This window comes from Notolabrus celidotus, chromosome 14, assembly GCF_009762535.1.
Source record: "Notolabrus celidotus isolate fNotCel1 chromosome 14, fNotCel1.pri, whole genome shotgun sequence".
In the NCBI taxonomy this organism is placed as follows: Eukaryota; Metazoa; Chordata; class Actinopteri; order Labriformes; family Labridae; genus Notolabrus; species Notolabrus celidotus.
Genome location: NC_048285.1, coordinates 34167721 through 34193875, shown reverse-complemented (window position 1 = coordinate 34193875; position 26155 = coordinate 34167721). Strand labels below are relative to the sequence as shown.

The window sequence follows — 26155 nt, the reverse complement described above, 5'->3', positions numbered from 1 at the left end:
AATCAGAGACTGAAGCTGTGAACAGATCTAAGATCCTTTGTTTCACACGTCTGAGTAACTCAACATGAGGAGACACACACACACACACACACACACACACACACACACACACACACACACACACACAGAGTCATGCTTGCTGAACATATGTGCTGGAACAAGTTAATAAGTTTCCTGTGTGTGTGTGTGTGTGTGTGTGTGTGTGTGTGTGTGTGTGTGTGTGTGTGTGTGTGTGTGTGTAATGATGTGAACACGTGTCGGGGAGGTCATGGTATGCAGGAGTTGTAGATTTTGACACCTAAAGGTCGAGCAGCCGACCTCCAGCCGCCCGTCTGTCTCTGCGCACGCCGGAGGAGGAGGAGGGGGAGGAGCTAAGAGGCTCTGAGAGGAGTATGAATGTGTGTGTGTGTGTGTGTCTGCTCACCTGTAGTCGCACTGCGTGTTCCTGCTTCCTCTTCATGTCGTTGATGTACCAGGCGACCGCGGTCATGGTGATGATGGCGTCCTCCACGACCTCATATCCCGGGTCGCTCTTGTCAAAGTGCTTCAGGAGTTCCTGAGAGGAGACAACGAGCTGTTAAACCTGGGCCTGACCTTTACATACTTTGAGACTTCTAAAAGAAGATGTTTTTAATCAGGCTGTAATGGCTGCAACATGAAGAAAACATGGACGTCGTCTCAGTGATGTCATTCGTTGGGTTTTTGAAGCAGGTGGTCGCCATGTTGGAAATGTAAACTCCAACTTACTCTTCTCAGTTCTAAAGGAAAATAGGTGGAGCTGATGAGGGCCTGGGCCTTGAGGTAAACATCTAAGACACACCCACCTCCATCCATCCATCCCTCCTTCTATCTATCTATCTATCTATCTATCTATCTATCTATCTATCTATCTATCTATCTATCTATCTATCTATCTATCTATCTATCCTTCCATCCATCCAGTCATCCATCCCTCCTTCTATCAATCTATCCTTCCATCCATCCATCCATCCATCCATCCATCTTACCATCCATCTGTCATCCTTCTTTCAATCCATCCATCCATGCATCCATCTATCCTTCCATCCATCCATCCCTCCATCCATCCATCCATCCCTCCTTCTATCTATCTATCCTTCCATCCATCCATACATCCATCCATCCATCTTTACATGCATCCATCTTACCATCCATCTGTCATCCTTCTTTCAATCCTTCCATCCATCCACCCATCAATCCTTCCACCCATCCATCCATCTTTACATGCATCCATCTTACCATCCATCTGTAACCTTTCATTCAATCCATCCATCCATCCACCCATCCTTGTATCCTTCCTTCTTTCCATCCATCCATCCATTTTACCATCCCTCCATCCATCCATCCTTGTATCCTTCCTTCCTTCCTTCTCTTCCATCCATTCATCAATCCATCCACACAGACCTTCAGCGAATCCTAAGGCGTAGATTTGATGCAGACAGATACATTTTCACAAGCTTTCGGAGCCTCTAGTGGACACTTGAAGAACTGCAGCTTTTCTTCCACTTCAACATCACCTAAATATTTTCTGACAGCTCTTCTGAACGTGAATAATCTGAAGGTGAATAATCTGAAGGTGAATAATCTGAAGGTGAATAATCTGAAGGAGGAGGATTAATCAGCAGAAGCAGCTCAGTGTGACTCGCTGACACAACAGAAACTCAGAGACAGCAGAGGATGATGGGAAAACCCCTGAACACATTTGACCAGAGTTTACCCGTCCACTGCAGACACGAAATAATACAGACCAAACATCAGAGAACAAAGAGTGTGAGTGCGTGTGTGTGTGTGTGTGTGTGTGTGTGTGTGTGTGTGTGTGTGTGTGTGTGTGTGTGTGTGTGTGTGTTTCTCTCTGTTTCATCATCCTCCTCCTCTCAGAGGTGGGCTTGGAGTGCAACCAGTGAAGATTCCCGACAAGTTTATTGGGAAAAGCTGTGTGTATGTGTGTGTGTGTGTGTGTGTGTGTGTGTGTGTGTGTGTGTGTGTGTGTGTGTGTGTGTGTGTTGTTGTTGTTGAAGTGTGTGTTCCAGCATATTGTTCCTATCTTTGGACATGCATGTGTGTGTGTGTGTGTGTGTGTGTGTGTGTGTGTGTGTGTGTGTGTGTGTGTGTGTGTGTGTGTTTTATGACGTCTGGAAGAGAGGGTCAGGCTGTATTTCTTCTGGTTTGGAGCGTCCTCAGCGTTTGTGCGTTTCCTCAGGAGCTGGCAGTATTTCGTGTCACGCTCTGCTCCAGAGAGAGTTACACAAATCCATCTAAATCAACACCGACCCAGAATCAGATCCTCTTCAGGGGACCTCGTCTCAGATAATGATGTCATTGTCTTCGCCGTGTTTTATTGGCTGTGTCAAACCCTGCAGATGTGAACCGACCGCTGATGACAAACGACAAAGTGCACACGTGGGACGCACACGGCGGCCGTCCATCTTCAGACTCAGAGAGGTGACACACAGAGGGGGGGTCTGTGTCCTCAGCTGTCCTCAGCTGTCCTCAGCTGTCCTCAGCTGTCCTCAGCTGTCCTCCATCCACACTCAGGGTTTCTCACTGAGAGCAGGAAGAGCTTTATTGCTGTTATAATTTCAGCCAAACACTCTGTTTACTGGCAGGAAACAGTCTGGTTGCCTGGAAACAAAAGCTTTATAAAGACCCGTCGACTTCCTCTGGGAGATCTCTGAGGATCCTTTAAGAACCGAGGACTCTGAACGCAACGAAAAACTGATCCACGAAGGACGAAAACACTGCATTAAAAACAGACATGACTCTGTAGTGGAAGTCACTGCATTAAAAACAGACATGACTCTGTAGTGGAAGTCACTGCATTAAACACAGACATGACTCTGTAGTGGAAGTCACTGCATTAATAACAGACATGACTCTGCAGTGGAAGTCACTGCATTAAACACAGACATGACTCTGTAGTGGAAGTCACTGCATTAAACACAGACATGACTCTGCAGTGGAAGTCACTGCATTAAACACAGACATGACTCTGTAGTGGAAGTAACTGCACTAAACAGACATGACTCTGTAGTGGAAGTCACTGCATTAAACACAGACATGACTCTGTAGTGGAAGTCACTGCATTAATAACAGACATGACTCTGCAGTGGAAGTCACTGCATTAAACACAGACATGACTCTGTAGTGGAAGTCACTGCATTAAACACAGACATGACTCTGCAGTGGAAGTCACTGCATTAAACACAGACATGACTCTGTAGTGGAAGTCACTGCATTAAACACAGACATGACTCTGTAGTGGAAGTCACTGCATTAAACACAGACATGACTCTGCAGTGGAAGTCACTGCATTAAACACAGACATGACTCTGTAGTGGAAGTAACTGCACTAAACAGACATGACTCTGTAGTGGAAGTCACTGCATTAAACACAGACATGACTCTGTAGTGGAAGTCACTGCATTAAACACAGACATGACTCTGTAGTGGAAGTCACTGCATTAAACACAGACATGACTCTGTAGTGGAAGTCACTGCATTAAACACAGACATGACTCTGTAGTGGAAGTCACTGCATTAAACACAGACATGACTCTGCAGTGGAAGTCACTGCATTAAACACAGACATGACTCTGTAGTGGAAGTCACTGCATTAAAAACAGACATGACTCTGTAGTGGAAGTCACTGCATTAAACACAGACATGACTCTGCAGTGGAAGTCACTGCATTAAACACAGACATGACTCTGTAGTGGAAGTCACTGCATTAAACACAGACATGACTCTGTAGTGGAAGTCACTGCATTAAACACAGACATGACTCTGCAGTGGAAGTCACTGCATTAAACACAGACATGACTCTGTAGTGGAAGTAACTGCATTAAACACAGACATGACTCTGCAGTGGAAGTCACTGCATTAAACACAGACATGACTCTGTAGTGGAAGTCACTGCATTAAACACAGACATGACTCTGTAGTGGAAGTCACTGCATTTAACACAGACATGACTCTGCAGTGGAAGTCACTGCATTAAACACAGACATGACTCTGTAGTGGAAGTCACTGCATTAAACACAGACATGACTCTGTAGTGGAAGTCACTGCATTAAACACAGACATGACTCTGTAGTGGAAGTCACTGCATTAAACACAGACATGACTCTGTAGTGGAAGTCACTGCATTATAAACAGACATGACTCTGTAGTGGAAGTCACTGCATTAATAACAGACATGACTCTGTAGTGGAAGTCACTGCATTAAACACAGACATGACTCTGTAGTGGAAGTCACTGCATTAATAACAGACATGACTCTGTAGTGGAAGTCACTGCATTAAACACAGACATGACTCTGTAGTGGAAGTCACTGCATTAAACACAGACATGACTCTGTAGTGGAAGTCACTGCATTAAACACAGACATGACTCTGTAGTGGAAGTCACTGCATTAAAAACAGACATGGCTCTGTAGTGGAAGTCACTGCATTAAACACAGACATGACTCTGTAGTGGAAGCCATGGGACCACCCGGCTTGATATCAGCTCACAGGTCAAAGCCAGCATCCCTGATGGTATGGGGATCATGAGAGTCCATGGCATGGGTAGCTACAGGTGTTATGATTCATTACCTGCAGTAACAGGTGGTATTTGAGGATCCTCTGCACCGGTTTCAGCAGGTACGTCTCCAGAGGTAACGAGTGGTTCAGGGTCGTCTGTCTCTCCTGGAAGAAGCAAACCAGCGTTTTGTTCTTCATGCACTCCCTCAGCACGGCCACCGAACTGTGGAGAGAGAGAGAGAGAGGGAGAGAGAGAGTGTCAATTGAAGAGGTGCCAAAGAGGTGAAATACCACCCCCCCAAACCTCTCTAAACTTGACATGTTGCCCCCATGGTTCCAGAAAACAAACTTCAGACCTGCTGATGAATCATCAGCTGAAGTTTGGCAACATCCAGCTGATGATTCTGCAAAATGTTCCTTCTCATTTTCATCACCAAAGAGTAAAAAAGAAAACCTCCTGATTCTCACTCAACTTGTCTTTTTCATTCCCTCTGAACACCCCTCACTAAAACAAAGCTGAGGCGTCCAACACAAAGAAAGAAACGTTACAGGAATGCTTCTGATTTATGACGCTGAATGTTTGTGGCAGTCCAAATCTGTTGTGAGTTAAACTGTTCTTTCAGTCTTTTCTCATCGGATACAGATTCAGGACTCAATAAGAGCTGGATAAAGAGAACCAGGACCTCCAAGAGGCTCTGAGAAACCTACGAGAGAGGATATCGAAGCACGGCTACAAGCATCGACCATCAGGGAGAGATCGGACGTCCCCTCCTCTGATGAGGATTTATCACAACATGAAGGCCGGGGGAGGAGAGAGGGACCAGAACGAGCCGAGAAAGATGGATGGAGGAGATAATGAAGGGATGGTTCTGGAGGAGAAGATCGCAGAGAGTTTGAACAATGAAGAGAGGAAACCAAAGAGGACAAAGAGAGGATGAAGGGAGGTCATGGACACGAAAACCTTCATCAAAGACAGAGAGAGAAGGAAGAAGATGCGGTCGAGAAACCGCAGAAGAGAAGGAACAAAGTTCTTCAGACGACGGAGAAGGAAGAGTCGAGGATGGAGGATGCTCGAGTCGAAGGGAAAGGGAACAAGGAGGGGTAGAGAGAAAGGAGGGGATGAAGGGTAGAGGGAAGGAGGTCAAGGTAATGATGGGGTAGAGAGGAGGGGATGAGGCTCTTTCCCCTCAGACTAATCACGAGAGAGCGGAGGAATTCAGAGCCGGGGTAATATCTTCTACAGACTCGTCTCTGAGCTGATGGGTTCAGCAGAAACCCCGAAACACACGAGACCTGCAGGTCCTGAGACCTGCACAGAAACCCAAGTTCACAATCTATCAGTGAACCGGGAAAAGGTCAAATTGGCTCGTGCATCGTACACTCGATCAGTAACGCAAGAAGAGAGCGCTCGCATGGAGACTGAGTCCAGCAGAATCTGGGACGGGTCCAGACCTCAGCCTCAGATAAACACTGACCCCTGCATGAAGAATCTGAAACATATGGCAGATATCAAGAACAGGAGACATTCCTAGAAACTGTGCTTGGAGAGATTCCCATCGAATCCCCGTCACACAGCCAGACAGATCAAACTCACCTCTGTGGATTCATTTCCTGCAGAATGAAAAAAAGACTGAAGGAGGTTCACTTGTTCACTTGTTCACTTGTTCCTTTGTTCTCCCCTCGTTCTGTAAAGACGACGTGCTCACAGAGGAACCGGCGTGTCATTGGATGTCATTACCAAACAGCGTGACTCCGGTCTTCATCTCCTCACAGATTGGAGATCATTACAGCGGCTCCCAAGAGCCCGAATTCATCTCCACCAATCAGAGGTAACACAACACCCTCCTGCAGACGGCCTCTCCAAGGACTGTTAACCTCCTCAACTCTCCACTTCTACCTCTCCGCTGGGGGGTTTGCATTTGTAGAAAACGTAGTCCATGAATCCCTCTGACTCTGCTCGCACAACGAGTCTTTACGGCCACATCATGATCACACTTTAAAATCCATGCCGCTCCAGGTGGTCGATACATCGTCTCACTGAAGAACACTCTATGTAAGGTGAAGTGAACCAGGACAGGATGTTTCTCCACTTTCCACTCTGAAGACCGGCCTGAGACCACACTGAGGTTTTTACCACAGTGTCAACAGACAGAGGGGAGATGAGACGGACTACTTTCTGTGGAGTGATCTGATATGACATGTGTGATCAGGTCGTCGCTGGTGTCTCTTTTGGGGTCTAGAATGAATCACTGTTCTATTCTGCTTTGATCCGTTCCGTTCTATTCTGCTTTGATCCGTTCTATTCTATTCTGCTTTGATCTGTTCCATTCTATTCTGCTTTGATCCGTTCTATCCATTCTATTCTGCTTTGATCTGTTCTATTCTATTCTGCTTTGATCCGTTCCGTTCTATTCTTCTTCGATCTGTTCCATTCTATTCTGCTTTGATCTGTTCTATTCTATTCTGCTTTGATCTGTTCTATTCTATTCTGCTTTGATCCATTCCATTCTATTCTGCTTTGATCCATTCTATTCTATTCTGCTTTGATCTGTTCTATTCTATTCTGCTTTGATCCATTCTATTCTATTCTGCTTTGATCTGTTCTATTCTATTCTGCTTTGATCCGTTCCATTCTATTCTGCTTTGATCCATTCTATTCTATTCTGCTTTGATCTGTTCTATTCTATTCTGCTTTGATCCGTTCCATTCTATTCTGCTTTGATCCATTCTATTCTATTCTGCTTTGATCCGTTCTATTCTATTCTGCTTTGATCCATTCCATTCTATTCTGCTTTGATCCATTCTATTCTATTCTGCTTTGATCTGTTCTATTCTATTCTGCTTTGATCCGTTCCATTCTATTCTGCTTTGATCCGTTCCGTTCTATTCTGCTTTGATCCGTTCCATTCTATTCTGCTTTGATCCGTTCCATTATATTCTGCTTTGATCCATTCTATTCTATTCTGCTTTGATCTGTTCTATTCTATTCTGCTTTGATCCGTTCCGTTCTATTCTGCTTTGATCCGTTCTATTCTATTCTGCTTTGATCTGTTCCATTCTATTCTGCTTTGATCTGTTCCATTCTATTCTGCTTTGATCTGTTCTATTCTATTCTGCTTTGATCCGTTCCGTTCTATTCTTCTTCGATCTGTTCCATTCTATTCTGCTTTGATCCGTTTCATTCTATTCTGCTTTGATCCATTCTATTCTATTCTGCTTTGATCTGTTCTATTCTATTCTGCTTTGATCCGTTCCATTATATTCTGCTTTGATCCATTCTATTCTATTCTGCTTTGATCTGTTCTATTCTATTCTGCTTTGATCCGTTCCGTTCTATTCTGCTTTGATCCGTTCCATTCTATTCTGCTTTGATCCGTTCCATTCTATTCTGCTTTGATCTGTTCCATTCTATTCTGCTTTGATCTGTTCCATTCTATTCTGCTTTGATCTGTTCCATTCTATTCTGCTTTGATCCGTCCCGTTCTATTCTGCTTTGATCCGTTTCATTCTATTCTGCTTTGATCCGTCCCGTTCTATTCTGCTTTGATCCGTTCCATTCTATTCTGCTTTGATCCGTCCCGTTCTATTCTGCTTTGATCCGTTCCGTTCTATTCTGCTTTGATCCGTTCTATCCATTCTATTCTCACAGTCTGATCAGGTTGTTTGCTTTGTTAGAAAAATATGTTTGGAATAAAACATTTAAGACGCCACATTGACATAAAACCACGACCCAGCTGCAGGTGTGGTGTTTTAAACCTCGTGTTCTTGTGGATGGAGTCTGGTGGTCTTAAAGAGGTTGATATAGCGGCAGTTTAAGGTTATCAAAAGGCACCTTATAAGGTTTATCTCTGCAGGGATCCTTTCTGTAACGATGTCAGAGACTTAGAACAACAATCTGCACACATAAGTGAGAAACAGGATCTTAAGTGAGTGTAGATTTTGGGCATTGACCATTGATTGCAGCAGTCCCAAAACTTCCTCTATGTTTAAGTCATTTAGACCCAGAAGTACGTTAAACACATGACACAGGTCCCAGAATACCCAAATGAACCACTACCCAAACATCAGAAGTTGAAGACTCTGGTCCATGAGGACGACGTCCTCGTTCTCAGTCTAAGCTCTGAACTGGTTCAGATTAGTTGTTTGTTGAAAAGACAAATCAGAGATTGGAGATTCCAAGGTCTAGAAGCAGGCCAACACGTAGGCTCGGTTTGGATCAGCTGAACAACAAAGCTCTGAGCATGAACCATCAGACTGCAGCGATGAAATGGAAACCACATTAAAGACACTGAAGGAGGCTGTGCAGCACATTTTTCTATTGTTCACAGCAAATCACGTCCACTCTAATGTTCCATCACCATCCCCGCCCGCTGCTGCTGCTGCTGCTGCTGCTCAGATTCCTCCAGCTGTTTGCCAAACTGCAGTGTGAGACATCTGTTTGGAGGGAGAGGAACTAGAGTCATCTCATGGAGCCAAGTTCTGTCCTGGCACACAGAGACGAGTGAGAGGGAACAAGCGAAACTACAAAATACATCCATCAGAGGATCCTCTGAGCGGGGACGTGAGGATCCAGATGTGACGGCCTGTTTCAGCGCTGCAGGCCGAGGAGATAAACCAACGCTTATGGTTCATATTTTAAAACAAGACATCCAGGATCCAGAATATGAACATGTAGAATCCTGGGACAGGAAGAACAGTCTGTATGGAGAGCAACAGCAGGCGTTCTACAATTCTGACATCCAAGGCATCCATACTGTCTTTGATGATGTCAGAATTGTGTCTTTGATGATGTCAGAATTTTGTCTTTGATGATGTCAGAATTCTGTCTTTGATGATGTCAGAATTGTGTCTTTGATGATGTCAGAATTGTGTCTTTGATGATGTCAGAATTGTGTCTTTGATGATGTCAGAATTGTGTCTTTGATGATGTCAGAATTGTGTCTTTGATGATGTCAGAATTGTGTCTTTGATGATGTCAGAATTCTGTCTTTGATGATGTCAGAATTCTGTCTTTGATGATGTCAGAATTCTGTCACTGATGATGTCAGAATTCTGTCTTTGATGATGTCAGAATTCTGTCTTTGATGATGTCAGAGTTCTGTCTTTGATGATGTCAGAATTCTGTCTTTGATGATGTCAGAATTCTGTCTTTGATGATGTCAGAATTCTGTCTTTGATGATGTCAGAATTCTGTCTTTGATGATGTCAGAATTCTGTCTTTGATGATGTCAGAATTCTGTCACTGATGATGTCAGAGTTCTGTCTTTGATGATGTCAGAGTTCTGTCTTTGATGATGTCAGAATTCTGTCATTGATGATGTCAGAATTGTGTCTTTGATGATGTCAGAATTCTGTCTTTGATGATGTCAGAGTTCTGTCTTTGATGATGTCAGAATTCTGTCTTTGATGATGTCAGAATTCTGAGAACAAATGGAACATTCCATGAAGAAGGTCAGAGCTAAAGAAACATCAGTGTCTCTAATCCTCTTTCATAGACCTCCATTCAACAAACAAACATTGTAGACGTAGTTTTCTTCTCCTCTTGAGGACAGACCTGACAAAGCTGGACTTTGGACTTTGGACTTTGGACTAATCTGCATCATGATGTTGTTATTTCAGCAAACTGAAGACCCGTTAATTACAAGAACATCACAAGAACATCAGTTCCTGTTTCAGGTTCATACCGCTGAAGGAAGCCAGAGGGAAGACTCTGTGGAACTGTTTACAGTGAAACTGAGACTCTGTGGACCTGTTTACAGTGAAACTGAGACTCTGTGGAACTGTTTACAGTGAAACTGAGACTCTGTGGACCTGTTTACAGTGAAACTGAGACTCTGTGGAACTGTTTACAGTGAAACTGAGACTCTGTGGAACTGTTTACAGTGAAACTGAGACTCTGTGGAACTGTTTACAGTGAAGCTGAGACTCTGTGGACCTGTTTACAGTGAAACTGAGACTTGATCAGGTATTTATCGTGTTGTCAGGGATACCAATCCCCAGGTTTGGTCGTTTGCGTTCCTAGATTTCAGCTCCCCTCGCCTCCACATCCCTCCCGTCTCTGCAGCTCATGAATTTACAACATCCCAAACTGCAGACGTCTCCAAGTAGAGCTTCAGCAGCAGCAGCATGAATTATCTCAGCATCTGTCTCCGTGCTCCCTCCGGGTCTACCTCCACAGATTACATCCCCGTCTGTTAATGCCGTTCTCCCCGCAGCCGGCCGGCTTCAGGGTTCACTCCGCTGACGGGGTGTTGTGAAAGAAAAAGAAGCATTTCATTCTGTGTTTGGCAAAGACGCCGCATTCCTGGAGACATGAACTTGTTTCTGTTTCTTTTTTACGCAGGAGAATAAAACCAAACACAGAGTCTCATCTCGTGTTCCAGCCAAGCTGCACGATCCTGCAACCCAGCAAAATCTCCAAATCTGACCCGGCGGATCGGAGGGGGAAAATGAAGATTAGAGGCCAGCAGAGACTCAGAGTCTGCTGCTCTGGTTAGGACATTAGTGCCTCGAGGAAACGACACACATGAACATGGAGGAGAACGACACACAGTCTCTGAGTACGAGTAGATATCTCACTCACGAATCAAACCTTCACCACAGAAATGAAACCAGATCTGACTGTTGTGTCAGCCAGGTCACTGTGCACCAGTTCAGACCCGCGTGGGAAGTCTGATACAGTCTGCTTGGAGAGCGAGGAGGTGAGGGGGTCAGGTTTGGATCCAGGCATGCGTAAAAGAGTCGACGACATGTGATCATTTCAACAGGATGACGAGCTCACGAAACCTCACTGACGTTTTAGACTTTGGTTTAAATCCAAACATGAACATGTGTCGTGTTCCAGGTGTGGACTGCAGGTTTGCTCCCATGTTTCCTGTTGTCTCTGAGTCTCAGTGCATGGTCTGGCTTCAGTGCTTTCACCTGCTCCACTAATCCTCTTCCTGATTGGTCACCTGTTTGTCATCAGGAGTAGGACCTCCGGACAGCTGGAGTCATGTGACCGAGGTTTCCCCTTCTGTAATCCCTGAATCAAGGATCCTCCTCCTCCTCTCCTCATCCATGTTGTCTTCCTGGTCCTCTGAAAACCTCTGACCTGTTGACTCCAGGCCTGGCTCCGCTCATCATGACTTTGGTTTGTTGTTGTAGTTAAGTGAAATACGATCTGGTGATAACACAGAGTCTTTTATTCTGAAAATTAACCGCCTGACTTCCTGTCCCGCTCCATCTGCTCTGTTGAGATTGATGCGTCGTGCTCCGGCATCCGGGACAAATAGAAGTCTTGTGGATCTGATCCAGAGGACTCAGACCTGCCGGATCAGAGACACAGCTGGAACGCAACGGAGCGGATCCAGTGGAAGTTAACACATTGACTAGAATAGAAACAGATCAGATCAGGAGGAATTTGGCCGTAAGGGAAGGAAAGACGAGCCAAGGAAAGGAAAGATGAGCCAAGGAAAGGAGAGGAAAAGAAGCTAAGGAATGGAAAGCTGAGGAAAGGAAATGAGTGCTAAGGGAAGGAAAGGAGAGGAAATGAGCTCTAAGGGAAGGAAAGGAGAGGAAATGACAGCTGAGGGAAGGAAAGGAAAGGAAATTATCGCTAAGGAAAGGAGAGGAAATGAGCGCTAAGGGAAGGAAAGGAGAGGAAATGACAGCTGAGGGAAGGAAAGGAAAGGAAATGAGTGCTAAGGGAAGGAAAGGAGAGGAAATGAGCTCTAAGGGAAGGAAAGGAGAGGAAATGAGTGCTAAGGAAAGGAGAGGAAGTGAGCGCTAAGGAAAGGAAAGCCAAGGAAAAGTAAGCTTAGGAAAGGAATGATCAATAAGGGAAGGAAAGGAAAGGAAATGAGCACCGGAAAGCAACGGAGTGGATCCGGTGGAAGTTAACACATGGACTAGAATAGAAACCGATCAGATCAGGAGCTGAGACGGATCTCTCCACACGAGAGACTGAAGATCATCTTTGTGAAATATCTGAGAACCCAGACGAACCAGTCATCAGTTTTTTGGCATGTCGTGAGGGGTCGTGAGGGGTCGTGAGGGGCCGTGAGGGGCCGTGAGGGGCCGTGAGGGGCCGTGAGGGGCCTTGAGGGACCGTGAGGGGTCGTGAGGGGCCATGACGGGCCGTGAGGGGCCGTGAGGGGCCGTGAGGGGTCGTGAGGGGCCGTGAGGGGCCGTGAGGGGCCTTGAGGGACCGTGAGGGGTCGTGAGGGGCCGTGACGGGCCGTGAGGGGCCGTGAGGGGCCTTGAGGGACCGTGAGGGGCCATGACGGGCCGTGAGGGGTCGTGAGGGGCCGTGAGGGGCCGTGAGGGGTCGTGAGGGGCCGTGAGGGGTCGTGAGGGGTCGTGAGGGGTCGTGAGGGGCCGTGACGGGCTGTGAGGGGCTGTGAGGGGCCGTGAGGGGCCGTGAGGGGCCGTGAGGGGCCGTGACGGGCCGTGAGGGGCCGTGAGGGGCCGTGAGGGGCCGTGAGGGGCCGTGAGGGGTCGTGAGGGGTCGTGACGGGCTGTGAGGGGCTGTGAGGGGCCGTGACGGGCCGTGACGGGCTGTGAGGGGTCGTGAGGGGCCGTGAGGGGCCGTGAGGGGCCGTGAGGGGCCGTGAGGGGCCGTGAGGGGTTGTGAGGGGCCGTGACGGGCTGTGAGGGGCTGTGAGGGGCCGTGAGGGGCCGTGAGGGGCCGTGAGGGGCCGTGAGGGGCCGTGAGGGGCCCTGAGGGGCCGTGACGGGCCGTGAGGGGCCGTGAGGGGCCGTGAGGGGCCGTGAGGGGCCGTGAGGGGCCGTGACAGGCCGTGAGGGGCCGTGAGGAATCCTCGGGTAGCTGAAGTATTCACAGACGTCCCCGTCTCTCAGAAACAAACACACTGCTAATTAAAGCTGTGAAAACACCAGAGGAGCTTTAAGTTCAGATCCAGGAGACCGTTCAGAGAGAGGAACGTGTGATGAAGGTTGGATCATGTGTTGCACAAGAGTTCAACCTGAGCCAAGCTTTACAACGGAGCAGGACTCAGAATCACTGTCAGGAAGAACAAGATCAGAGCTTCTTCTGGACCGGTCTGCTGGTTCTGTGTCCTCGCACAGTTCCTGAGTTTAACCTGAACAGACTTTCAGCGTCTCTGACTCCAAATGTTCTGAAATGAAAGCAACATGCAGCAGCAGCAGGCGAGGTTTGGATCCAGCAGCGACGCAGCGAGGCTTTTTTTCAGCGTGGTGGTCTGAAAGCGTTTGACCTACTTCTTTTTATTGGACTTTAATGGAGCTTTAAGGAGACGACAGCAGAGAGCAGAGAGAGGTGAAGGAGGGGTCCACCTCTCCGGTGATGGAGGCTGACAGGGCGGCTTCACTGACACACACTCGGGCATGTATGTAGATGAGACGCTGTGTGTGTGTGTGTGTGTGTGTGTTGTTGCGTTGGTTTTAGTGTGTGTTAACATGCAGACACATGTAACACACACACACACACACACACAGAGCCGGGCCGGGATCCAGTCAGGCTGAACATCTGTCTGTCAGAGTCATGGAGAGGAGACTCGCTGAGATTCTCTCTGACTCTACAGAGAATAAAACACACGGAGAGATGGAGAGAGAATCCAAACTCTGACACTTCTTCTTCTACTTTCAGGTCCAACATGCACCTCACAGTTTGCAGGACTCACTGTGTGCAAACATTTAATCTCTCTTTAACTCCAACAGGTGTGAAAATCTACATCTGACAAGCTGCCTCAACTGTTTCTGAAGCCTCTGCTGAAGCGTTCAGGACGCCGCCATCTTGTTTTGTTGAGTTACAAGACAAGTGTCTTTGAGTACAACTGAACACTCATTTTTCAGACATGTATCATCTTTTTGACTCTAAATGGTATCAATAAATCCACTAACAGGTAGCATCAATTTCTCACAGACGTCTACACGATCAGACCAGAGGTGTCGCCCCCTGCTGGACATTACAAGAACTTCCAATTAAAGGCTACACACACAGCGTAGATCTAGCATCACAATGGCAACTTTTAATCCATCACAATTCCTATCCCAAGCATTATTTTGATTTCATTCTTAAATTGATTTATTCTAAAGCTGTTAATTTAGCAATGATTTCAAATGCAGAATTTTAATCACATTTAAAATGGATTTAATTCCATTTTAAGTAGATTTAAAGTCCGTATTAAAAATGTGAAGCAATCGTTACCCGTGTCGTCATGTGTGAATCAAATGGATGTGATGATATGAACTGTATGATCTCAGCTTTAAGATTTATTATCAATTTATTATGCTGCCATCAAAGGGAGGAGGCGATGTTTATATAAGTATTTTATTTGATCAATGTGTCTTGCACAGGGTCCTTCTTTTATTTAGTTTTTATCTTTGTTTTATGTTCTTTTAATAGTAATGATACTTGCACTGTGCACTCTTCCGCAAATTCAACATTCACTTCCACTGTTACGCAGATGACACCCAGCTCTACCTCACCACTAACCCCTCGTCCACTCTCCCACCCACCTCCCTCACTGATTGCATCTCTGAAATAAAAACCTGGTTCACCCTCAAGTTCCTTACATTAAACAGTAATAAAACCGAGGTTCTCCTCATTGGCACCAAATCCACTCTATCCAAATCCAATAGTTTCTCCCTCACCATTGATAACTCCTCCGTCTCACCCTCCCCCCAGGTTAAGAGTCTGGGTGTCATCCTTGACAGCACATTATCCTTTCAATCACACATCAATAACATCACCCGGACCGCCTACTTCCATCTTTGTAACATCAATCGTCTCCGCCCCTCCCTCACCCCCCACACTGCCGCCATCCTTGTCCACAGCCTTGTCACTTCCCGTCTGGACTACTGGAACTCTCTCCTCTTCGGCCTCCCTCACAAATCCCTCCATAAACTCCAACTGGTCCAGAATTCAGCTGCCCGGATCATTACCCGAACCCCCTCCATCCACCACATCACTCCTGTCCTCCAACAGCTCCACTGGCTCCCTGTTCAGTTCTGTATTCAGTTCAAAGTCCTTCTGTTGACATTCAAGACCGTCCACAACCTCGCCCCCCCATATCTGTCCGACCTCCTCCATGTTCCCACTCCCTCCCGCTCCCTCAGATCCTCTTCCTCCATACACCTGTCTGTCCCCTCCGCCCGTCTCACCACTATGGGGAGCCGAGCATTCAGCCGCTCTGCTCCCCGTCTCTGGAACTCATGACCACCTCAACTCAGAAACACAGATTCTTTCCCCCACTTCAAATCACAACTCAAAACACATCTGTTCAAAACCACCTACTCCGTCTGACTCCAATTGCTCTGTCATTTTGTTATTGTTTCTATTTTTTTTCTTACCCCTTGTTAGTTTATATTGTTTTCATTTCTGACTCTGATTTTGTTTCCTTTAATGTAAATTCGTGTTTGTATATATTTCTATCTGTGCGGTGTCCTTGAGTGCCGAGAAAGGCGCCTTTAAATAAAATGTATTATTATTATTATTACTGTAAGGTCTCTTAAAATGTTCTTTATTTTGCACGTCCTTTGAGGCATTGTAAAGCACTTTGTAACATAGTTTTTGAAAACTGCTCTAAATAAAGATTATTATTATAATTATTAAAGAAAACACTGATGTTCAAGGATCCCTGGATAATGCAGCAAAATTTGCACTTTTCAGGAGTTCCAGTTTGGTTCCTTTCTTTGTTTCATGAACTGCAGGTCCTGAATGAAAGTCTTGTTCCCTGCAGTGAGGCTTACAGCCTGAGGATGTCTCTTAGACTCCAGTCTGTTATCATCTGCTCTGTATTTAACTTCTCACGTCGAGCGTGTCTCTGCTCTGCCTGCTCTTGTCATGCATTTGCTGCAACACTGCATTAGTTAAGATGTTCTTGCAGTTCTTCCTCTCGTGCATGCTTTGATTCTGTTTTGTGAGTCTGAACTCTGAATTTGTTTTCTTGTTGATGTTTTCATTTGTGCCCTCATCTGTTTTTATTCTCTTTTTATGACCTTTAATATCAGAGCAGATACGAACAGGAAATGCAGACAGAGAGAGCGAGGTCTGACGTGCAGCCGTCCGGTAAGAACGGGGGGGATGTTTGGGTCACATGGTCTGCAGGACGCTCTGCTGTCTTTCCCCTCTCATGAAGTCCTCAAAGGTCCAGGTTCTGATGTTTGTCGTGCAGCAGATCATGAAACTTTTTATTAAAGTGACCCAGAATGCACTCAGGAATTTATGTGCCTCTGCCATCTGAGTGTGGTTACAACAGAGAGAACCACAACACACAACAACGAGAGAGAAGCCAGAGTCAACAGAGTCCACAGAGTCAGCAGAGTCCACAGAGTCAGCAGAGTCCACAGAGTCAGCAGAGTCCACAGAGTCAGCAGAGTCCACAGAGTCCACAGAGTCAGCAGAGTCCACAGAGTCAACAGAGTCCAAAGAGTCCACAGAGTCAGCAGAGTCCACAGAGTCAGCAGAGTCCACAGAGTCAGCAGAGTCCACAGAGTCAGCAGAGTCCACAGAGTCAACAGAGTCCACAGAGTCAGCAGAGTCCACAGAGTCCACAGAGTCCACAGAGTCAGCAGAGTCCACAGAATCAACAGAGTCCACAGAGTCAGCAGAGTCCACAGAGTCAGCAGAGTCCACAGAGTCAGCAGAGTCCACAGAGTCAGCAGAGTCCACAGAGTCAGCAGAGTCCACAGAGTCCACAGAGTCCACAGAGTCAACAGAGTCAACGAGGAGTACTTACTTTGGGTAGTTCATGCAGTAGAGGGTGTAGATGTCGAACGCTTCACTCTGAAAAAGAGGAGAGGAGAAAGTTAACGATGGAGAGGAAGATGAGAAGGAGACAGAGGGGAGCTTCTCTGCTGACTTTGGTGTGTTTGTTGAAATTCTGATGTTGCAGGATGTCTGTGTCTCCAAACTCTCAGACCTCCTCTGAAGAACACACAAATCAGAGGAGCTGTGAGTCTGTTCCTCCACCTCAGAGCTCCTCTCATCCTGAAGAGTTTCAACCTGACGTCTGACGATCCGTCTGAAGTTCAGGAAGTGAAAGATGATCAGTGTGCAACTACACAAAGCACCGTGGCCGTCCATGTTGAGGTCTGCTAAATGCATGTGCTGGGCAGGAATCTGTACTGTTAATCCGCTGTGTAACACTAGGGGGCGCTGGTTTGGCTCAGCAGTTAAATTGTGCACCCCGTGCACGGAGGCTCGGCCCTTTGTGGTCATACCGAACTCTGCATCCAGAAATATACGCTAACTTTAATAAATCAAAGTGCACGACTGAGGAAAATGCAACAAAGAAAGGTGACAGCTGTGGCTGCAATGCATCCTGGGACATGTAGGCACCTCTAGTATGGCTCCACATGCATCTTTCTCTGACACACAGAGGGATATTTTGCTTTAACTGAGTGCTCGTGAACAATAAAAGAATCTGGTCCCCGTCATCATCCCCCACAGGGGGCCGTTAATGTCTCAGAGTTTCCCTCCATGTTGACATGAGTCTGTGTTTTCATCCCTCCGACCTGCAGCCTGAACGGATCTCATGACTCCAACTACAAGTCTTCATTTTTCCTTTAATCGAGTTTATGGAACAACAATTCCTCTTTCATATCTCAGAGGATGACAAAGATCGCTTTAATTTAATCCCTGATGGACTGTAAGTCGGTAAGGAGGTCAAAGGGAACACACACAGGTCCTAAAATAGTCCTGGTCATCTCTAACAGTTTAACGCTCGTTGCTCTGAAATACACGAGAGAATGGAAGGATGGAAGGACCCGCCTCATGATTCACTCTTCATCCTGCTTTGACCTCTCTAACATTGAGGGGATGACAGATCAGCAGCTCCTGTGTTCCTCAGTGTGAATGTGTGGCCCAAACTTTACAGCTGTAATATGGCCGTCTTCACAGTCACCACCAGGGGCGCCGCCAGGGATTTTGGGCCCCATGATAAAATATCACATTGGGCCCCATCACCAAAGGCCACAAGAACCCTGTGTACCTGCTGTCAGCCAGCATCACAATCTCTGATTTGAAGGTATTATTTGAGTAATCTCTGTGACATTAAAACAGCCTGCTTCAACACTGCAGGCTGATGTAATCTACTGAAGCAATTCCCAAACATCATTCTGCACTTTGACTTCAAAATCTGTGGAAAACATGTTTTAAAAAGTTGCAGAATATCCCTTTAATGTCATTCAGACCTGCAGATGTCACAGTCCTGAGGCCTGCAGTCAGCTGACCGTCTCATGTACCACGTGAGAACAATATCACTACTGTCCACACACACACACACACACACACACACACACACACACACACACACACACACACACACACACACACACACACACATACACACACACACACACACACACACACACGGTCTAAGTGTGTTCATTGGGTGTCGTTGGATCAGCAGCAGTAGCTGGTGGGATGAATGGCGTGTGGCTGCAGTGAATGGAGGGTCCAGTTCTCCCGCTGGTTTACTGGGTGTTTGGGTTTCACTGTGTCATGTTTCCTGTCAACCAACAGCCTCACACACACACACACACACACACACACACACACACACACACACAGCTGTACTGTACTCACCCTTTCCACGAAGCACTCAGCGATGGCCGCAGCGTGAGGACTCCGCTCTAAGTCCTCCAGGAGATCACTGAGGAGACACAGACGCACACGTTAGACTTTTACTGGCGTGTTTGTGCCAGAGCTCTGCGGGCGAGTGACCGCATAACGGTCTCGTGTGAAGCTGAACATGATGTGAACCCGACACGGTCTGCAGGTTAGCTACCTCTCTGGCACTGAGGCGGGTAGACAGAGGAGCTACGATACTCCAGGCAGGATGAAATGACAGCATGAATAACTTCCTCTTTAAGGATCAGGATGTTGATCTATAAATGGAGTTGTATGTAGGCTGTGTCTGTTAACTGACATATAACCACTCCACCAGAGACATGAGGGACCAGGACAGGCTGAGGTATTGGACCAATCATTGATCCTTGATGTTGTTTGTGCAGCAGAGAAGAAGGAATCATACTTTTCTGCAAACACACACCCTAACCCTGAAGTCTGTTAATAAATGTAACATGATCATGATCTCAGGCTTCATGTCTATGAGCATTAAATGATCTAATCTAGCTCCATGAAATCATGTTTCTAGGATTTATCACAGCCAATACATCCTCTGCCTGCACCGTCATACGTTGGGTCTTGCAGGACCTGCAGGATCTAAATCCAGCCTCCAGCTCGGAGCAGATCAGAGACAGCAACAACCAGGTCACGTCTCTCCCACAGAGTCTCAGTGAAGCTCTGGTCCACAGCCAGTCCGCCTCGCTGGGAGTGATGGAAAACATTCAGAGCTGCGTAATCAGAAAATCCTGCGTTAGTTTCTGTCGGGTTCAATCGCAGAGCGGGGAACGGGGTTAGTGTGACACGGATCCCAGACCAGGACCTGCAGACCGCTTCAGCTGGCAGACTCTCCAATCCTCTAAACTCTCACACCGATCACACAATCCATCCTCGGCGTCATCCCTGAGCCGGCCAAGTGCTGCTACACACACACACACACACACACACACGCACACACACGCACACACACACACACACACACACACACACACACACACACACACACGGATTGAACAATTTCCATAAACCATTTCTTTATCTCATCATCTTAATTCTCCTTTATCCATCCATCTTTCTGTTTCAGCCAAGTCCAGTCTTACACACACCCTGCAAACACACACACACACACACCCTGCAAACACACACACACACTCTCACTCTTTAAACACACACACACACTCTCACTCTTTAAACACACACACACACACTTTAAATGTGGAAATCACTTTTTAAACGTAGACGTGAAACTTCAAGCCTCTCAGCCTAAACAAACCACCCCTGATGGAACATCTGACCCCCCGTTGGCTGTCTGAACCCTGACCAGGATCAGGTTTGAACCCTGCACACTTTGACCTTTGACCCCTCAGCGGAGAGGGTTCCATATGTTCATAATGTTCCGGTCTATACATGTATCAGCGTAACATCTCTAAGATCAGAGTGTTTCCCGGTCAATGAGGGGATCAAACACTGATCAGACGGTCTTCGGGCAGATAGTGGTCTCTGGTGGTTTGCTGGTTTTGATGGTGGAGCTTTAAGGGAACGGTTTCACTCACAGACGCAACTCCAACTGTGTTACATAGAGGGTCGTGAACCTTTGCCTTAAATGAAGTCATGCAAAAACCCAACAAACATACGGTAACCCCGAGTCCACGTTGCAGTACCTGGATCCAGCTGTCTCTCTTCTCCTTGAGACTCTTTGTACAGTCAGAGTTCTCTTTCCTTTCTAAACCTGGTTTAAAGTCCTGCGTTGACTCTACGTTGTGAGCGCCACATACTTGTGCGTCGTTGCAATACTCCGGCCAACGCTTGTAGATTTCTGTGCTCGTCAGATCAACGCTTTCAGGTCCCGGTGTGTTCTCTGAGTGATCTCAAAGATGAACTATGGCGACTCAGAGCGTGTGACTTTAAACTGGAGCTGGTAAATGTGGATGTTGATCACAGAGGAATCATTACAAAGAAGGAAAGAGAGGAGACGATGAAGGAGATGAGTAGGAGGAGTTGTAACTGCAAGAAATACGCCGCTGCCCAGCCGACCAATCACAGGACTCGCTGTCTGCGTTGCTTTACTACGTAGTTATATTTTGGAGGACTTGCATGTCAGGCGTCAGATATACAGACCTCTATGATAACTCTCATTGATCAGTGATAGATTCATCAATGATCCATAAACAGGTCTACGTTTGTTCAGCTTGAATTCAATCTTTTATCCTCATCATGAACTTTCTTCTTATTTTCACTCAAGAATAAACTGTAGTAAATAAAAAGTATGAAACATTTCCCTGTTTGGTTTACCATCTGTTTTATACGTGCTTTAAATGTTTCCCAGCTCGTTCAGGACTTTTAAAGACCTCTGAGCGTCTGGACGGCGTCCGTGTCCCCACCGTACAGTGGAAAGATAACACTGCGAGCGCTCCGGCAGTAAAACCAACTGTTGAAGGGAAACTTCTGGAACAATCTCTGAGAACTCACTCTGTGTTTTTTACATCCTGGAACTGATTTCTGTTGCTAGGCAGAAAAAGGAGCCAAACGTGTGATAAGCATCTGCAGAGTGAAGCTCGGAGAACAATACGTGAGGAAACCGAGGAGCTGCTGAGACGCTCTGATCTCACTGATCGAAATAGATTTCACATGACATCAGAGCGCTGCGACGCCGAGCAGAGGAGGCGTTAAAATGAGACGAGAGGTCTGTGAGGACGAGTGTGAGAGAGACATCTTTACAGCTGACATAAATCTGAATCAGAGAGGAGAGGAGACAAGGAGAGGAGACAAGGAGAGGAGACAAGGAAAGGAGACAAGGGAAGGTGTTGGAGCAAAGGATGAAAAGGGAGTGACGGTGAACTTCTCAGGCCCACAGTTAGTGACGAACAACTTCTAGACAACACATCCTTTCCTGTACGCTGCATTTGTGTTGAGTCTCAGCTTCACTGTAAACAGTTCCACAGAGTCTCAGTTTCACTGTAAACAGTTCCACAGAGTCTCAGCTTCACTGTAAACAGGTCCACAGAGTCTCAGTTTCACTGTAAACAGTTCCACAGAGTCTCAGCTTCACTGTAAACAGTTCCACAGAGTCTCAGCTTCACTGTAAACAGTTCCACAGAGTCTCAGTTTCACTGTAAACAGTTCCTCAGAGTCTTCCCTCTGTCTTCCTTCAGTGGTATGAACCTGAAACAGAAACTGATGTTCTTGTGATGTTCTTGTAATTAACGGGTCTTCAGTTTGCTGAAATAACAACATCATGATGCAGATTAGTCCAAAGTCCAAAGTCCAGCTTTGTCAGGTCTGTCCTCAAGAGGAGAAGAAAACTACGTCTACAATGTTTGTTTGTTGAATGGAGGTCTATGAAAGAGGATTAGAGACACTGATGTTTCTTTAGCTCTGACCTTCTTCACGGAATGTTCCATTTGTTCTCAGAATTCTGACATCATCAAAGACAGAATTCTGACATCATCAAAGACAGAATTCTGACATCATCAAAGACAGAACTCTGACATCATCAAAGACAGAATTCTGACATCATCAAAGACAGAATTCTGACATCATCAAAGACAGAACTCTGACATCATCAAAGACAGAATTCTGACATCATCAAAGACAGAATTCTGACATAATCAAAGACAGAACTCTGACATCATCAAAGACAGAATTCTGACATCATCAAAGACAGAATTCTGACATCATCAAAGACAGAATTCTGACATCATCAAAGACAGAATTCTGACATCATCAAAGACAGAATTCTGACATCATCAAAGACAGAATTCTGACATCATCAAAGACAGAACTGACATCATCAAAGACAGAACTCTGACATCATCAAAGACAGAACTCTGACATCATCAAAGACAGAACTCTGACATCAGACTGAATTCTGGATTTCTGTCTTTGATGATGTCAGAATTCTGTCTTTGATGATGTCAGAGTTCTGTCTTTGATGATGTCAGAATTCTTGAACACCTGCTGTTGCTCTCCATACAGACTGTTTTTCCTGCTGACGCCTGATTGGTCGGTAATACTCAGACTACAGACAGAGACCAGAACCCTTCCCATAAGGTGTGTCCCAATTAAAGGATAGGATCCCACGAAGGACTCTAAGGAAGGCTGACTGCTTGGACAGAACTGAAACGAGACGGTCTGAGCTACTAAAGTGATTAAAACTTGTATTTTAAAGATAATTTGAAGTTTGAAGGCCCCTTTTTGATAACGTTGAAAGCAATGATTTACATTTCACAGTTCGTCACTCGGCTGCTTGAGATCCGTCCCTCTTGTTTGGATTGCTGCACAGTAAATCTTATGATATGGGGTGAACCCGACGCTGAGAGCAGACTTTGAAGATCCAGGACTTGAATATTAAATATTTGGGGTGATCAGAATGAAAGGTTTGTGAGGTTTGTTTCCCTGCAGAGACTACAGTTTAAATCACACACACACACACACACCAACACACACACACACACACACACACACACACACACACACACACACACACATGAGGTTACTCTGCTGAGCGCTGCCTGCATTCTTAGTTAACAAGCTGAAATCAAGTCTCTCATTATCAAACACACATATCTGCAACACACACACACACACACACACACACACACACACACACACACACACACACACACACACACACACACACACACACACACACACACACACACACACACACACACACACACACACACACACAGAAACGCTCGCCCCTCACTCGCTCCCTCTCCTCTGGCGTCAGGCCTCATTTTGCGGCCGGCGGACATCATTAGTGGGGGATTGTGGGAAGAGGAGGAGGAGGAAGAGGGAGCGCGGGGTGTTTTTGTATTTTTGTTTTTTATTGAGTGACCACAGAAGAGGAGGAGGAGGAGGAGGAGGAGGAGGGTAAGAGACATAGACAGACAGAGAGAAACCCCGCCACAATAAGAGCCTGTGAGACAGACGGAGGATGAACAGTCAGAGAGGAATGGTTCCAGCTGATGATTGGAAACAGGAGAACATCTTTAATGTGGAAATGAAGGAGGGATCAGTAATAATGACTGCTAATAAAGATAAAGATGGTTTCTTTAAACAGCTGTAACGTCACTCTCCTTAAAGACACCAAAACACTCATTTCACCTCAAAGACACACTGGGGCTTCTGGGTAATGATGTCTTCATTGGTTTGTGTTTTTGTGTGTTAAACATTCAGGGTCCTAACTAACCATTGCGTCTCTCCTCCCGGTGTTCCGGTTTTAAAAGTGACCCTGTAAACTGGAGACCTTCAGCTGAGCGTGTCAGTGTTTGTGTTGATTCATTCATTGCTTTTTCCATGTTTTTAACTGCAGGCACAACATTTTCACTTTTTTTCATGTTTTTCTGCTTTTGGAGCACAATTTCAAGTTTGACGAATTTTTTTTTTTTTTCGACAGGGTCAACTTTTTTGTCAATTTTTTTTGTCAAATTTAAAAAAAAACATTTTTTGTCAAAATTTTTTTTCTTTTTTTTGGGGTCATTTTTTCAAAAAAAATTTTTTTTTTTTTTTAAATTCAATTTTTTTTTTCAATTTTTTTAAAATTCAATTTTTTTTTTCAAATTTTTTTTTTCAAATTTTTTTTTCCCCCCAAAAATTTTTATTCTTTTTTTTGGGGTCATTTTTTCAAAATAATTTTTTTTTTTTTTTAAATTCAATTCTTTTTTTTTCAAATTTTTTTTTTTCAAAATTCCAACAGGAAGCGAAAGTTCCTGACTGGAGCTTTAACTCTGACAGACAAACAGAACCAGGGATGAACTCAGACGCAGCTTTAAAGCTTGTTTTTACCAAACAGCTGTTCGGTTTGGTTTCTCTGGAGAGGATTCAAGAAGTGGAGTGAAATCAAACTCAGACCGCGACGCATCTTAAACTCTCAGCAGCATGTTCTCAAAGAAAAACAAGACGATACAGTTTACTGCAGAAGGTCAGTCAGAGAAATGAAATGTGTGGAGGCTCTGTTGTTCTTCTCAGGAAACAGAGCAACTGAACAGAGGAGGAGACGTCACAGCTGCAGAGGATTAGAAACTAACTGGGGATGTTGGGGAGACGGCTCCAAGGATTTCTCCAGAATTTGTTTCAAAATTTGTGCTTTTTATTTACTCTGGCGTTCAAAAGCAAACACACGCTGTTGTTCTTATTAGATAATGACCCTGCAGTGTCCAAGACTTGATCCTGATTGGTCGAAACCCCTTGACCATGGTTATTAACTTCCTATTGCATCCTGTCCAGCAGTTTGATCACTGAGCGGAGCAGGTGAGAGAAACTTTATGTTCTTTTAAAGTCGCTTCTCCACAAAGTTCATGTGTTCATCTGGCTTCTAGCGTCTGATTGGCTGCTGCTCCTGTCAATCAAACACTTTAACTTCCTCTTTCCTCTCTGAATCTTGTATTTATGAAATTTGACTTCAGTTTGTTTTTGAAGCGCGGCCTCGTCCTCCTCACGTCAGCTGCACATTTTATCATCCTCCTCTTTTCTCAGGGGTTTAAGCTGCTACATAAACAAACCTGACCCTGACCCCACACGACCCCGACGACCCCCCGAACCCCCGAAACGCCAGAGCCGGGCCCTCCTTGAGCAGGGCGGGGGCCAAACCAAACAGGAGGGGGGGGACCAGAGTCTGGTTTTCATCCACACGGGGAGAGCGAGAGGGCTCTTTAACGGAGTGATAAACAGCAGCTGAGGGGTTGGCATCTCAGATATGCTGCTGAGGAGGAGGAGGAGGAGGAGGAGGAGGAGGAGCTTATATAAGAGACAGTGATAAAAAGAAAGGAGGAGGAACATCTGAAGAAGGGATAAATCAAACTTCAGGAGGACTGGGAGTGAAATGTTTTTGGTAAATCAATCAAAGTGACTCGGTTCTGCACGAGTCTCTGAGAGAGTCCGTTCCTCCTGAGTCTTGTGCTTTTAAAGACTCTTCAGGTAAAATCTTGTTTTGGTTTAATTGCACACATATCGTCAAAAATGTCTGCCTCAGAGGTGAGTGTGATTTATGCCCCTAATCTGAGCCATGAGTCCTGGATCC

The 26155-nt window shown here is 45.8% G+C and overlaps 1 protein-coding gene across 1 annotated transcript in view; it reads right to left on the bottom strand.

Annotated features, from left to right (window-relative positions):
- The window catches only part of plekhg2 (pleckstrin homology domain containing, family G (with RhoGef domain) member 2), a gene marked incomplete at its 3' end in the record, with an annotated part of 39023 nt that extends 19863 nt beyond the window's left edge, over window positions 1-19160 (bottom strand). The window contains exons 1-4 of the mRNA XM_034701633.1: window positions 19093-19160; window positions 17243-17289; window positions 4611-4761; window positions 425-556 (exon numbers count right to left, since the gene is read on the bottom strand). Coding sequence (XP_034557524.1) covers window positions 425-556; window positions 4611-4761; window positions 17243-17256 — 297 coding nt within the window. The remainder of the gene's footprint in view (window positions 1-424; window positions 557-4610; window positions 4762-17242; window positions 17290-19092) is intronic.
- Window positions 19161-26155: the final 6995 nt, after the last annotated feature.